General features: G+C 43.4%; 1 protein-coding gene across 1 annotated transcript in view; it reads right to left on the reverse strand.

Moving 5' to 3' along the window:
* Window positions 1–9,722: 9,722 nt before the first annotated feature.
* KLHL20 (kelch like family member 20) overlaps window positions 9,723–14,613 on the reverse strand; it is a 31,965-nt gene continuing 27,074 nt past the window's right edge. Inside the window, exons 10-12 of the mRNA XM_042463941.1 lie at window positions 14,095–14,303; window positions 13,247–13,353; window positions 9,723–9,958 (exon numbers count right to left, since the gene is read on the reverse strand). Of these exons, the coding sequence (XP_042319875.1) occupies window positions 9,874–9,958; window positions 13,247–13,353; window positions 14,095–14,303 (401 nt within the window). The 3' untranslated portion in view covers window positions 9,723–9,873. The remainder of the gene's footprint in view (window positions 9,959–13,246; window positions 13,354–14,094; window positions 14,304–14,613) is intronic.

The following is a 14,613-nucleotide window of genomic DNA, read 5'->3' on the forward strand; positions in this document are numbered from 1 at the left end:
AAGAGTGCCGACTAAGAGGAGCAACTCTTGGTAAGGCATGTCTCATTCATGTTTGCTGCTTAAATAGAATGCACCCAGCTTCTCTCCATTTTCCTCTTCTCCTATCTGCTTGAGTTCTCTGCTTCTCTCCTCACTGCCTCTGTTTATATCCCCCTCAAACCTGCTTTAATTCAACCCTTCTTCTCTTTCTAGCTCTAAGAGTGCTGGGAAACTGGCTCAGAGCAAGTCTGTTCCACCTTGCTAGGGCACTAAATCTGGGTAGAGGCCAAGTAAGGCCCAGAGAAGATACAGGAGCTTGTGGATGAGAGAAAGTGTCCATTCCATGGTCCAGACTTGATGCCAGCACCCAGACCAAATTGAGCCAGGGCTGGAGGCAAAGGAGCTGAATTGGGAGACTGAGTGTCTTAAGAAACTACTGCCTTAGCCTCTCCTGTTGCATCTTCTGTATCGCCAGTGCAGCTCCTACCAGTGTGGCCAATTCAACAGCAACCAGCATTGCATGGTGGGTGGGGTGTGTGTGAAGCAGGACAGTATTAGGTAGGCAGTCTTTCCCCTTCACTTTTCCCACACTCATGCTAGATTACAAAAGGACGAAGCAAATGACATGTGTCTGCCGTCTTAGTCTCACAGCCTCCTCCCTGCTCTTTATGCCTACAGGCAAAGGGCTTTTTGTTGAAGCAGACTTTTAATGCATAACTTTTTATGGGTGTGTGCTTTATTTTAACTTTTGTACATTTTTTATGATTTTATAGCGTATGCACTTGGCCCTCTGTATACACAAATTTGATATTCACAGATTCAATCATCCATGGCTTGAACATAATCAAACAGAAACAGTGGAGGGGACAGTGGAAGGGGAGATTGGAAACTTCCCAGCTGTCTCTGCAAACCTTGGTGAGGTTTTTGTTGAAAAGGAAAGGAATCAGCTACCTGCCCACTGAGAGACACACTACCATCGAACTAGAGCTGTATGCTAAATCCATAACTTCAATGAAACTGCAAACTTTTTGAAAGTTTACTGGCTAGGAGGTTCATGTGCTCCTCTACCAACCCCTTTGCCTATTCTGTATTTTTCTGGGACTTTGAGACTGGTGACAGAGGTCCAAAACACACTGCAGAAATAATCCAGTTTGAGGTAGCTTTAACTGCCCTGTCTCAGTGCTAATGAATCCTGGGAATTGTAGTTTATTGTGGCCCCAGAGCTCTGTCAGAGAAGGTGGCTAAATGTCTCACAAAACTAGTTCCCGGAATTACCTAGTACTGTATTGGGCCAGGGCAGGGCAGTTAAAATAGTCTCAAACTGGATTATTCCTGCAGTGGGCTTTGAACCAGAGTACTGCAACATGAATGCTATTTGTGTCACAAATAAATACTCCCATCCCCTTCATGAAGGACATGTTAAGCTACTGGCAAAGTGTTCACCAAACTGGATTTAACGGATGCCTATTTTTAAGAACAAGTAAAGGAGGAGGATAAACACAAAACAGCTTTTTAACTGCCCCCTGGGGAGTTTTAAATATTTGGTCATACCATTTGGAGTTTTTATGCATTTAATGAACTGCATGACCTGTTGTTTGATGGGGTCCTAGTGTACCTGGATGATTTGCTAAAATAATGCAAGACCTCTGATCATGCATCAAATTGGTGTGGGAGGTGGTGGTGCGCCTGATGACCAACCAGTTATATGCAAAGTTGTCAAAGTGTGAATTGAACAAAGATAACCTGCGGTTCTTTGGGATATTGCAATTCAACCCAAGGGATAGAAATGTATCCAGAGAAATGGCAAGTGATGTTGAACTAGGAACCACCCAGGACACAAAGACAAGTGCAGTTTCTTTGGCTTTGCCAACTGTCACAGACCAATATTACAGCAGCTTTTGATACCATCGATCATGGTATCTTTCTAGACCGCCTCTCTGGGATGGGGCTTGGAGGTACTGTTCTACAGTGGTTCCGTTCCTTCCTGGAGGGGCGAATCTCAGAAGGTGGTACTGGGGGACTCCTGTTCGACCCCCTGGCCATTGACCTGTGGGGTCCCTCAAGGTTCTGTGTTGTCCCCTATGCTGTTTAACATATACATGAAACCGCTGGGAGAGGTTGTCCGGAGTTTTGGGGTGCGATGTCATCAATATGCAGATGACACTCTACTACTCCTTCCCACCTCACTCCAAGGAGGCAGTCCTGGTTCTACACCAGTGCCTGTCTTCAGTAATGGACTGGATGAGGGCAAACAAGTTGAAACTTAATCCAGACAAGACAGAGGTTCTCCTGATCAGTCGGAAGGCAGATCAGGGAATAGGGATCCAGCCTGTGTTAGATGGGATCACACTCCCCCTGAAGACACAGGTTCACAGTTTGGGGGTAATCTTGAACTCAGCTTTGAACTTGGAGGCCCAGGTCTCTGCTGTGACCAGGAGTGCTTTTGCACATTTAAGACTTGTGCGCCAACTGCGCCCGTTCCTTGAGAAGCCAGATCTGGCCACGGTGGTACATGCCTTGGTTACATCCCATTTGGATTACTGTAATGGGCTCTACATAAGACTGCCTTTGAAAAGTGTTCGGAAAATTCAACTGGTTCAAAGAGCTGCTGCCAGGCTGTTAACAGGCGCCGATTACAGAGCCCATACAATTCCCCTGTTGAAACAGCTTCATTGGCTGCCAGTACGTTCTCGGGCACAATTCAAGATACTGGTTATATCCTACAAAGCCCTACATGGCTCAGGTCCACATTATTTGGCAGACCGTTTCTCCTGGTATGAACCTGCCCAGACTCTGAGATCCTCTGGAGAAGCCCTTCTCTCCATCCCAACACCTTCACAAACACGTTTGGTGGGGACACGAGAGAGGGCCTTCTCAGTGGCTGCCCCTAGACTCTGGAACTCCCTGCCCAGGGAGATAAGAACGGCTCCCTCCTTGATGGCTTTCTGACGGCAGGTGAAGACCTATCTGTTCAAACAGGCATTTAAGTAATTATTATAAGAAGAGACAGGAATGTTGGACTAGTTTAATCATTCTGTTTAATGCATGTCATTTATCTATTTATTTTTAAAATGTTTTAATTGTACTTTCTGTTTGTTTGTTTGTTTGTTTTTTAATTGCTGTAAAGCCGCTCTGAGTCCCAGTCCTGGGAAAAGAGTGGGATATAAATAAATAAATAAATAAATAAATAAAAAATTGTGTCCAGTTCTGGGCACCACAATTCAAAAAGGATGTTGAGAAATGAGCGTGTCCAAAGGAGGGTGACTAAAATGGTGAAGGGTCTGGAAACCATATCCTATGAGGAACGACTCAGGGAGCTGGGGATGTTTAGCCTGAAGAGAAGGTTAAGGGGTGATATGATAGCCCTGTTTAAATATTTGAAGGGATGTCATATTGAGGAAGGAGCAAGCTTGTTTCCTGCTGCTCCAGAGAACGGGACCCGGAACAATGGATGCAAGCTACAGGAAAAGAGATTCCACCTGAACATTAGGAGGAACTTCCTGACAGTAAGGGCTGTTCGACAGTGGAACACACTCCCTCGGAGTGTAGTGGAGTCTCCGTCCTTGGAGGTCTTTAAGCAGAGGCTGGATGGCCATTTGTTGAGGATGCTTTGATTGAGAGTTCCTGCATGGCAGGGGGTTGGACTGGTTGGCCCTTATGGTCTCTTCCAACTCTATGATTCTATGAATTATCCCAAACTTTGCTCAGGGCCCGGTTTCATTCAAGACAACATCAGCGGCTTCTCCTACCATACCAAAAACAGATTGTTCTCTCTCAACATCTCAAGATCCCAATTCCACAAGCTGTAAAAAAGTCTTGGAAGTGGTGGACATCACAGGCTCTTCACTAAGGCTGACTCATATGGACTCCTCCTCAAATCCAGTTGACGACAGATGCCAGCCTGAGAGGGTGGGGAGCCACCCTGGGTCACCTCTATGCTCAAGGAAAATGGAATCCCCAAGAGTCTACTCAAACCATCAACTGGCTGCAATTGAGGGCCATCCGCCCAGCACTATGCATCTTCCACCAACATATAACAAACAAATCAGTTTTCATCAGGACCGACAACATTACAGCCAAAGCCCATGTCAACAGACAAGGAGGCACCAGATCGAGGTCCCTGATGAACGAAGCTAGGCTGCTCCTACAATGGTCAGAAAAACATCTAATCCACCTTCAAGCAGAACTCATAAGAGGAAAACTAAACACCCTAGCCGACTGGCTCAGCTGTCAGAATCTGGATCAAGCAGAGTGGCAACTACACCCTCAGGCCTTCCAAATCATAATAACAAGATTCGGTCTTCCCCAGGTGGATCTGTTTGCCTCTCCGACAAACCATCAAGTTCTCAGGTTCTTCTCATGGCTCTTGTCCCAGGGGGCAGAACAGATTGATGCCCTCCAGTCTTCTTGGCCCAGAGGTTTCCTACATGCCTTACCTCCCACACCCATGATATCTCAGTGTCTAAAAAAGCAAAAAAGAGAAAAATCTCATCTAATTCTGGTAGCACCCTACTGGCCAAGAAGATCATGGTTCTCCGATCTCCTGACATCATCTCACAACCACTTCAAACTTCCAACATGGCCACACCTGCTACTCCAGGGTCAGTTCCACCACCCAGACCCCGACTGGCTAAACCTCCATTCCTGGAAGCGGAACGCACCTTCCTATTGAAGGATGGCACTCATCCCAAGGTCATAGACACCCTTCTCAGGTCTAGATGTCAGTCTACTACAAGAATTTATTAATCTACCTACCGCGCTTTTCTCAGGTGGTCTAAACTAAAAAAGATCAATCATTGGTCCATCACTGTTTCCACTCTTCTCCTCTTCCTTCAAGATGGACTAGACAAAGGCCTCTGACCAAAGACTCTCAAAAGGCAGGTCTTTGCCATAGTTTCAGCTCTTCCTCCCAAAAAGGCAGCCGGTATATCTTCTCATCCCTACATCAGGCGATTTTTGAGAGCGGCTTCTCTGATTAAACCTCCTACCGTTCACAGATTTCCCAACTGGGATCTTCACAAGGTTCTTTCTGCCCTCACTAGAGCCCCCTTTGAACCTCTTACGAAGACAGATCTTATGTTCCTAAACTTAAAAACATTGTTCTTGACAGCCATCACCTCAGCCAAAAGAATTTCAGAATTGGGAGCCCTCTCAGTGCGAGATGAACTATGTATTTTCAGACAAGATTCTGTCATCCTTCGACTAGATCCATCATTCATTCCAAAAGTCAATTCGGCCTTCCACACGGCCCAAGAAATTATCCTTCCCTCTTTCTGCCCTAATCCCAAAAAAGACCTCGAAAGGCTCTGGCATACTTTAGATGTTAAAAGGGCCCTGTGAATCTATATAGATCGCACCAGTCAATTCCAGCACAGTCTCTTTGTGCCCTTTCATGAAAGATCCAAGGGAAAAAAAGGTCTCCTCCATGACTCTGTCAAGATGGATTAGGACCTGAATCTCCAGTGAGTGCTCCGGTGATCCTCTTCCAGGCACTATTTTCGCTCATTCCACTCCCAGTGCTTCTACCTCTGCTGCCCTCTCTACCAATGCTCCTCTTGCCGATATATGTAGGGCAGCTACATGGTCTTTCCCTTCTACCTTTGTGTGCCACTATCGTTTGGATGCCTTTCAGTCTTCTGCAGCTTCCTTCAGTAGACGTGTGCTTCAATCTATCCACAAACATCAAAATGAATTACCTCACTTCACCCTCCCTACTCCATAAGCTTTGGTATGTCCCAGCATTAAGGATGTCTCCACTCCATCGTTGGAAAAATAAACATTGACCTACCTTCGTGATATGTTTGTTTTCAGCGATGGAGACGGAGACATCCTCCCTACCATGAACTGTGTGTTCCACTTCACATGGCTGTATATTCTGTTTTTTTCTTCTTCATGTTATAGTTGTTTAATGTTCTAAATTTACCAAGTTACTATTCTTAGCTAGGTGTAACAATGGCTGGAGTTGCTTGCTATGGGGTTTGCTCCTCCTGGTGGCAGCTCAGCAAAAGAGTTTGTTTCCTGCCGCGGAGCAAATCATGGAAGTCAAACCCAGCATTAAGGATGTTTCCGTCTCCATCACTGAAAACATATCACAAAGGTAGGTCAATGTTTACTCTAAGACTGTCATAGAATCACAGAGTTGGAAGAGACCGCAAGGGCCATCCAGTCCAAGCCCCTGCCATGCAGGAACTCTGAATCAAAGCATCCCCAACATATGGCCATCCAGCCTCTGTTTAACGATCTTCAAGGAAGGAGACTGTCATCCAGATCCAATCTGGCTTGAATTCCATGCCTGACTTTGGAGACGCACATTTGAATGCTTGGCTACTCAGACATCCTGCTTTTGATTTCCAGAGGGTCTTTTGCTAAACGATGACTGCTACTGCTGTCTGGGCTACTTCTTTGGAGCATTCCAAGGCATTTTTAAGAGGTCTCTGCTGCAATGAGAGGGTGGGCCAATGCCATCAGGCCTCCCTAAAGGAACTGAGCCCTTCCCAGAAGACATCCAACTCCATCCTGGCCTCTGAGGGGAACAGAAGGTAGGCCAATGCCATTGGGCCTATCCTTAAGAAACAGAGCCCTCCATCTGCCTTGGTCCAGGCCTCAGAGGGAGAGAAGAATACTGGACCTGATCCCCTTCCCCACAACTATTCCCTTCTCCTTTTGTGTTGTTTCTTCTTAGATTGTAAGCCTGAAGGCAGGAAACCGTCTAATTAAAAGATTTTATGTACAGTGCTGTGTAAATTTACAGCGCTATATAAATAAAGCTTAATAATAATAATAATAATGAGCAAAAAGTGACTCTCAATGGGTTTTTAAAAGTTGCATCTACATCTCCACAGGTTTCTTGTCCTTTGTGGCCAAAAGCAGAGACTTCTTTTTATCCCTAGTCTCCACAAGGACCTCTCGCTCTTCCATTATCTTAGTAGAGAGGTGTAGTCTCTCCTCCAGGGAACAAAGGGTTAATAATGTGATGGTTTTAAGTTACATTTATTGAGGGGGGGGGGTCAGCATCACAGAAGAAAAACAGAGATCATGAGAGACAATTGACCAATGAGGAGGACCAGTTTGAGGAGAAGTGTAGAAGCTTTGAGATGCTTCCATGTGAAAGTTGATAAAAATCAGCACAAAAAGAGACAAAGAAACTGAGATTTTGCAACTAATGGAGAGATGGAGGGGGCTGCTGCTGCTCACCTCACCTTCCCTAGGGAAGCTTCGTCATAGGCTGGGCAAATGAGTCCAGACTTCCAGCCTCCCAAGACCCAAAACACCCTCTGTCTTGTGAGTAGAACGGGAATGTTCAGCTAGTCATATTAGGGTGTATGTTTATTCTAACCTAGGGTGAATATGACTTAGGCTGTTTCTGTAACTCAAGTAATGCCTGAAGAAAGGTGCCTTCATGTACAAAGGAAAAGGAAAGATGAAGTGCAAGAGGAGAGATACATATTGTTGTGTATGTTGATCTGGAATAACCAGCCAGAACATTCTAGTCTTAGATGCTACCCAAAGCTGATTATTTCAGAACTGTAATGCTTCTCAGGCTATCCGATGTCAAGGTCAGGCAATTATTTTTTCCCACTGTGCTGGGGAACAACACTAAATTTTTGCCATTGGGTTACAATTCTTTCTTGGAAACATTCCAGGGACCAGCAGCCAATGGCTCAAAGACTAGCACAGAGCCAAGACCCACCGCTTTGAGTATCAATGTTATAGATGACAACAATTCTAGCAACTGACGCAAAAACAGAACGCACACACTGAGCTTTTTATTAAGGTAACACTATACAGGTTAACCCATGCTAGAAAAAGCATAAATGATATGTAAACAACTGTTTACAGAATACTTTTTCTTTGTAAAGGTGCAAATATTCAAAATGTAAACACAAGAATGCCAATTTTGAGGGCAAAAGGAAGGGCATATAATCTGTGAAATCTTTCTCAAATATTCACTTGTGTCCCCCCAATCTATCCAAAGACACTGAAGATAACGTTAATTTAAATTAAAAAAAATCCTACTGGCAGCCCAGTTTAGTATCACTTGTATTCCTTTCCAAAGCCTGTAAGATATTGGGGAGCACATGACCCTCACACGTAAGCAATGCTGGAATGCAACTTCTATCTAGCCAGCAAAGCCAGAGGGGAGTGATTGTTGGAGCTGTGGTCCAAACTAAAACATCTGGAGGGTCACAATTTCCCTCCCTTGCTGAAACTCAAGCTTAAAGCAGTGTATCAGCTGTTGCCTGCCTGAGACTACACAAACAGGACACTGTTCAGGACCATGCCAAGTTACAATCCACAAGTGATGAGCTGCATTCACCTGGTTTGGATATTAGTTATAAGTTGCTCCTTTCCCCCTAAACCCACAAATTCAACAACAATGGCATAGTTACACTGAAAATGGTTTGGAGACTTTTATCAACCATAGAGGTTTTAAGGCTGCAATAGCACCTGATTTAGTTACCACTGCAAGGAAACTGAATTCCATTTTAAGGATAAAAATGGCAATCGAAGTATACAGTCACTATGTTCACATTGTAATCCCAACAACCTTTTCCTGCTTTATTTTGCATTTGAATCCAGAAATTTAGACACCACTTCATGTGGCTTTAATACACCACCTAAGGCAAGGGTCCTAAATAGAAGCTCTTAAGAGGAGTTGAAAGATTAACCACGTTGTGTAGTTTTTTTCCTTGTTCAAACACAACAGCAAGATTATCATTCAAATGTATGTACTATGTATGTACATATATATGTATCAGAACAGGGATAAAGGTATTACGCTACAACTCTTAGCACTGGTTATGCTGGCTAGGAGTTACAGTCCAACATTTGAAAGACTGCAGAATCACCACCCATGTTCTAGAATCACACTAGTTCTTGCTCCCAATATTCTCATAAGAGACAGGCTGTGTAATTTATAGCCTGAAAACTATAGAGAGCACAATCCATTGAGACACTCTCTAGTAAAAACTCCACTCACATGAATAGATGCAGCATAGGTACTCTGTGTTCTAGCTTTGTTCTCAATCAGTTCTGCCAGGATTATTCAGGAAAACTTCCTGAAAGATGACCAGCTTCTTATTTCTTTTCCTTATTCCAGTAAGACCATGCATTTTTCATCTTTTGTTCTTATTGTGGTTTTTCCAGTGACACTGAGGACTGTATGGGATAGCTCTGTGATTGTTCAAAGATCTTAGCTATAGTGCAGAGTTTAGACAGCCTCATCTAGCAAGTCACATGTATGAACACACAAACCAATTGTACCTGAAAAAATCATTTTTTTATAACAGTATCAAAAATATATCATAAAAATTAAATGAAACAAGTCTCAGCATACAGAAAAGTTCCTGTCTAATACAGTCACTGTAGATAACTGATGTGAAGCAAAATTCACCAACAGTACCTCTATGCAAGCTCTAATGAAATGAATGGGCTTTATACAACTTCCATTCATTTCAACTGAGCAAGTACAGAAGCCAATCGTGCTTGACTACCATTTTGTATCAAGACCAAATCATGTTTCAGAGAGAAATCTTCTTTCACCAGGGTAGATGTCTTGTTACACCTCTCAGCAGACTTCTCTTTGACAGAATGCACATAGACTTCGAGGTCTTATGTCACTGCTTAATGTAACATTAAATTCTAGCTTCTTCAGAAAGACAGTAAAATTGGGATGAGGAGAGAGAAAGGCAAAGGAAACAGTTCCAGGTTGTTACCTGGAGTTAGTGTGCGCTTGTGTAAGAGGAGAAATATGCTTGCAATTTCCATTATAGTCCCAGAGGAAGAGGCACCAGCAAAGAATGTAGTGTGATCTCATGTTACTAGAGTCCATAAGAGCTCAGAAGTCACCAAGCTGACCAATTTTAATGAATGGTGGATGCCTCCCATTGGCTTTTACCATATATGGGATTCGCAATGTGTCATTTTGATAACTCCCACACCACCTCCAAGTCGACGATAGTTCATGCCTCCATACAACCTGCAAAGAAAAGACATGCTCTATTATTTTAACCACTATTATTATAGACCAGAAAATGAAAGAATCAAAGCCTCCCCATTTGGAGGTCTCCACACGAATGCATTATAATGTGTGGCTAAATGGAAGGAAGCTCATATGACAACAATCCTTCAGTGCAAATAGTTGGACACACTTGTTTTCTCTTTTGAAAATAATACATGTTTATTCCAAGTCTTGCAGCAAAGAAAACTAACGTCAACAGTGCGCCCTTGCTTTACGCGGGGATCCATTCTGGACTCCCCCATGTAAAGCAAATTATGCGTATGCTGGAGCAACATTTAAATTAGTCCCTATGGGACACGCCGCCCCTTCTTCCCCACACGACTTTCAGCATATGCTGAAAGCCACGTAAAGCGTGCCTTGTATTTCAGTTTTGGCAGTGAGTTTAACAATCTCTGGAGACAAGCCAAACTATACAAAATACTCACAGGTAGCCCCCACAAACATTTTTTCAACCCACAGTTCCCTCCAGAATCCCCCCCCCCAATACTTCCCGGAGCAACAGTGTTTCATTTAGTGAGTTTGGGAGTGGCTTTTAAAAAATAATTTTAAAAAACCCAAAATGGTTTGGAAGCTTTGGGACTTTTTTTCCATCTTAAAAAAGGTTTTCGGCCTAGTGTGGCCAACAAAGAGTCTAGGGGGGTCAAAGAATCCCCTCTGAAGATGTTAACTACAGATATAGGCGAAACATCACGAATAAATTCTTCCAGAATATGGCCACATAGCCCAGAAAACCCACAGAAAACTACGGACAGCAGTCGTGAAAGCCTTTGACTTCACTCCCCGCCCACCCAAAAAAGATCAAAGAGCAGCTTCTGTTACAACATATCCAGAATATCTCAACTTGCATTTTCATTTTTGTAAATGCAAGGTCCTTACTAGAGTATTTGCAGGTGAAAAACTTAAGAATGATTTGAAATTAGTTCTCCAGCTATACAGAGCCAGTACTACTGTGCATACTGGTACAGAATTTAACGTCTTTAACATCTCAGCTTTCATTTCAAAAATATGTTACAGCCCTACACCTGCTTACTAGAAGAAACATGCCTGTAACTGGGCTACAAGGCAAGCTTAAATTAATTGCAAAAATTGAAAATATTTGTTATCTTCTCAAATGCTCCACAGGGGTTGTGGTGGCAATTTCTCCCTGCTTCTGCCCTGCACAGATCCATTTAAGGCCCAGGGGAGGCCTTTTTTCTAACTGTTCTAAAAGGTATTTTCTAGGCCTAAATTAGCTCAGTGGGCCCTCAAAACATGGACAATTGTCCCCCACAACTACTATAGGGTGTCTTAGGGGGGCATTGCAAACAAAACAATTTTTTGTGCAGTAGTACAGCAAGAGGTGTAGTCCTCCATGGTCTCCTGGGGGAGGCCAATGTGGCATTGTAAACCTAATTGTTACTAACCCCATTTTAAGACTGTGAAATAAACTACCCAAGGAAACTAAGGATGTGGGTTTCCTAGAAAAGATGATCACACATTCTTTAAGGAAAATATACTGGTAATGGGGATTTGAAGGGATGTCATATTGAGCAGGGAGCAAGCTTGTTTTCTGCTGCTCCAGAGAACAGGAACCCGGAACAATGGAAAAGAGATTCCACCTCAACATTAGGAGGAACTTCCTGACAGTAAGGGCTATTCGACGGTGGAACACACTCCCTCGGAGTGTAGTGGAGACTCCTTCCTTAGAGGTCTTTAAACAGAGGCCGGATGGCCATCTGTCAGGGATGCTTTGATTGTGACTTCCTGCATGGCAGGGGGTTGGACTGTGTGGCCCTTGTGGTCTCTTCCAACTATATGATTCTATTATGCAGCTATCCTGATATTTTCTGGAAGTTAAAGTCTGCTAAAAATTTAAGGTCCAACCAATTCCTCACTTGCCTTGCATATACTTCATTGACCAGAAGGTGAAAGAGCCAACAAAGGGTTCAGCTATTTTAGATCTGATCTTAACCAACTGAACCAAAAGGGTGTTTACCAATGGCTCCTCTTCATCCTGGAGAGAAGTGACTAGCAGGGTGCTACAGGGTTCTGTCCTGGGCCCAGTGCTATTCAGGATGAAATGTATGGAGAAGCTACAGCAGGGGTTTGTAAACCTGACTTATTTCTCCCTTTCCTCTTAAGCGACAACAACAGCACCTCCCTCATGCCTATTCTTGATATTATGTCTACTGCTTGTGCAGTATCCAACTGGCCAGCCGTGTCTACCTCAGCCATGCCCAGCTCGCCACCACCTCCTCCTCAGCCTTCTGGGCAAATACACCAGCAGTGGCCCAGGCCTGATCCTCCCTCTCACCCACGCTGGCCTTATGTCAAAAGGAAGGCCTGCTGCCCAGAATGACTGGGTGCAAAGGAAGCAGTGACTGAGTAGCCGATCAAGAAATGACCGAGAAGGCTGTTGCCCATTCCAGCCTTGTGGTGAAGGTTGGCATGGGGAAAAGGCTTCTCAATTGTTGTTTGATTGGCTGTTCGGTTGCTGCTCCCAAGGTGACTGGATGCAAAGGGAAAAGCTTCTCCATGGAGAGGAAGGACTTCAAATCCTTCTTTGCCAGGATGGAGAGATTTTTCCCACTTTTCTTCCTTCCTAGAGACATGCCTTCCCCACAAAATTTCAAGTTGTTCCTCTCCCAAAGATTGTTTCTTCTGCTACCTCTTCTTTCAGACTGTCTGGCAAAAAAAGGATCAGCATGGCAGCTCCAGCCTGCCAGCTAAGTCCCGGCAAAGCTCAGAAAGCTTAAAGTGAAAACTACTTTTTGCCGCCACTTCTGCCCCGGCACCATGTGCTCTAACCTCTCATTCCCACTATGGTCTTAAAGGACACTAGTTCACCTTGTCTTTCTTGCATGCCAATACTTTGACTGAAGGCACCCCTGCTGCCTCCGTTTTCCTCACCGATCCCTGAATCTTTCCACACACACCCTAGAGGGGGCGATTCCCAATTTGGGAATCACTGTTCTACAGCACCTGGTTTTCCTTGGTAGTCACCTATCCAACAACTAACCACCCTGACCGTGCTTAGTTTCCAAGTTCAGATAAGATCCAGTGCCTTCAGGATATTTAGGCCTTTAAGCTGACTACAGTTTTACCATAAGTCTAATTCAAATCTATAGTTTGCTGCAGAACTGGAAGGGAACCATGATGGACCAGGGAAAGTGGGAGTATATTGTGTAAGGCAACAATTGTTCATATACTGCTAAATATCGTACCCAAGACCTGCAATTCACCCTCATGGTCATTTAAGTTGTTTACCTCCATGTATTGGCATCCGGATCAAACACTTCAATGGTCTTCAAATAAGTCGTGCCATCAAAACCTCCCACAGCCATTAGCTGTCCATTCACAACTGCAAGGCCAACCTAGATGATAATTAATTATATTATTTGCATAAATTGGGATATTGCAATACAGATTTCTGAAGTGTTTTCTAAAGCCAAGAATTTCAGTAAAAGATTTTTCAGTAAGTGTGTCAAGTATGCCATGCACACTTTTTTCTTACTGAAGGATGTGTCTACTAAGTGCTTATGTGGAAAAGATTGAATAGTTTGGTTAATCTGTAAATTTGTTGATTCCTCAGTACATATACAAATACCCTAGAGTTCACAAGAATATTCTGTCTCAGTCTCATCTGAGCAAATTTCTTACATAGTATCTAAACATCTAAACAGTGCCTATTTAAGTTGTGTCCACCATATGTAAGCTTAGTGTGCAAACTATGTAAAGACCCACTTTGGACAATAAGGATTCATAAAATAGCCTTAATGTACAGACCTCATTTTAACACCATCCAAAAAAGCAGACATCTTTCCTTTCAAAAACTGTTTCAAAACTGATTTTAAAATATTCTGACTTTACACTCAGTATTACATCAATTACTAATACATACTGAAGTAACACTGAATGTATTCTGTTCTTATTTACATAATGATACATAGTTTTCAGTATAAAATTCCTCATGCTAACAAGATCTAGTGTTTCTTCCTCTCCAAATTTAAAAGTCAGTTTATGTGTTCCCTGTAAGTCTTAACTGTGAAAGGCCTTTCAGATGTATAACAGCCTAATATTGAACAGGAACAGCAGCAAAATGATACAAAACATACCCCACTACGGCGTGAAGTCATGGCTACGACAGGAGACCACTGGTTGGTTCTGGGGTTGTATCGTTCGGCACTGCTGAGTTCAGTAGTATCATCCCGTCCTCCTACTGCATAGATCATGTCTTGATATACCGCACAACCTAAATGCTTACGTCGGGTGCCCATGGGTGCAATTGTATGCCAACGGTTCTCCTGAGGATTGTAACGTTCCACTGTGGAGGATTGTTATGACAGTGGTCAAGCAGTAGAAAAGTCTACCAAGTGCAAAGGAATAAAACAAGAACCAATTTTCCACCCCCAAACATCAATGGGTAAAGCAAGTATTTCTTATCTCCCACCATAAGAATACAAGAAGCATCATGTCAGAAAAGAGTGAGTCAATTTACTTCTGTATTTTGTGTCCAGATGTAACCATCCAGATCCTTCCAAGAAACATTTAAAACCATAAAATCAGCAGCTGGCAACTTTTTCCACCTAGAATTAGAAAACTGGAGGTATAGTTTCACAAGTTCCATTAAGCTA

Source organism: Sceloporus undulatus, chromosome 4 (genome assembly GCF_019175285.1).
Source record: "Sceloporus undulatus isolate JIND9_A2432 ecotype Alabama chromosome 4, SceUnd_v1.1, whole genome shotgun sequence".
Taxonomy (NCBI): Eukaryota; Metazoa; Chordata; class Lepidosauria; order Squamata; family Phrynosomatidae; genus Sceloporus; species Sceloporus undulatus.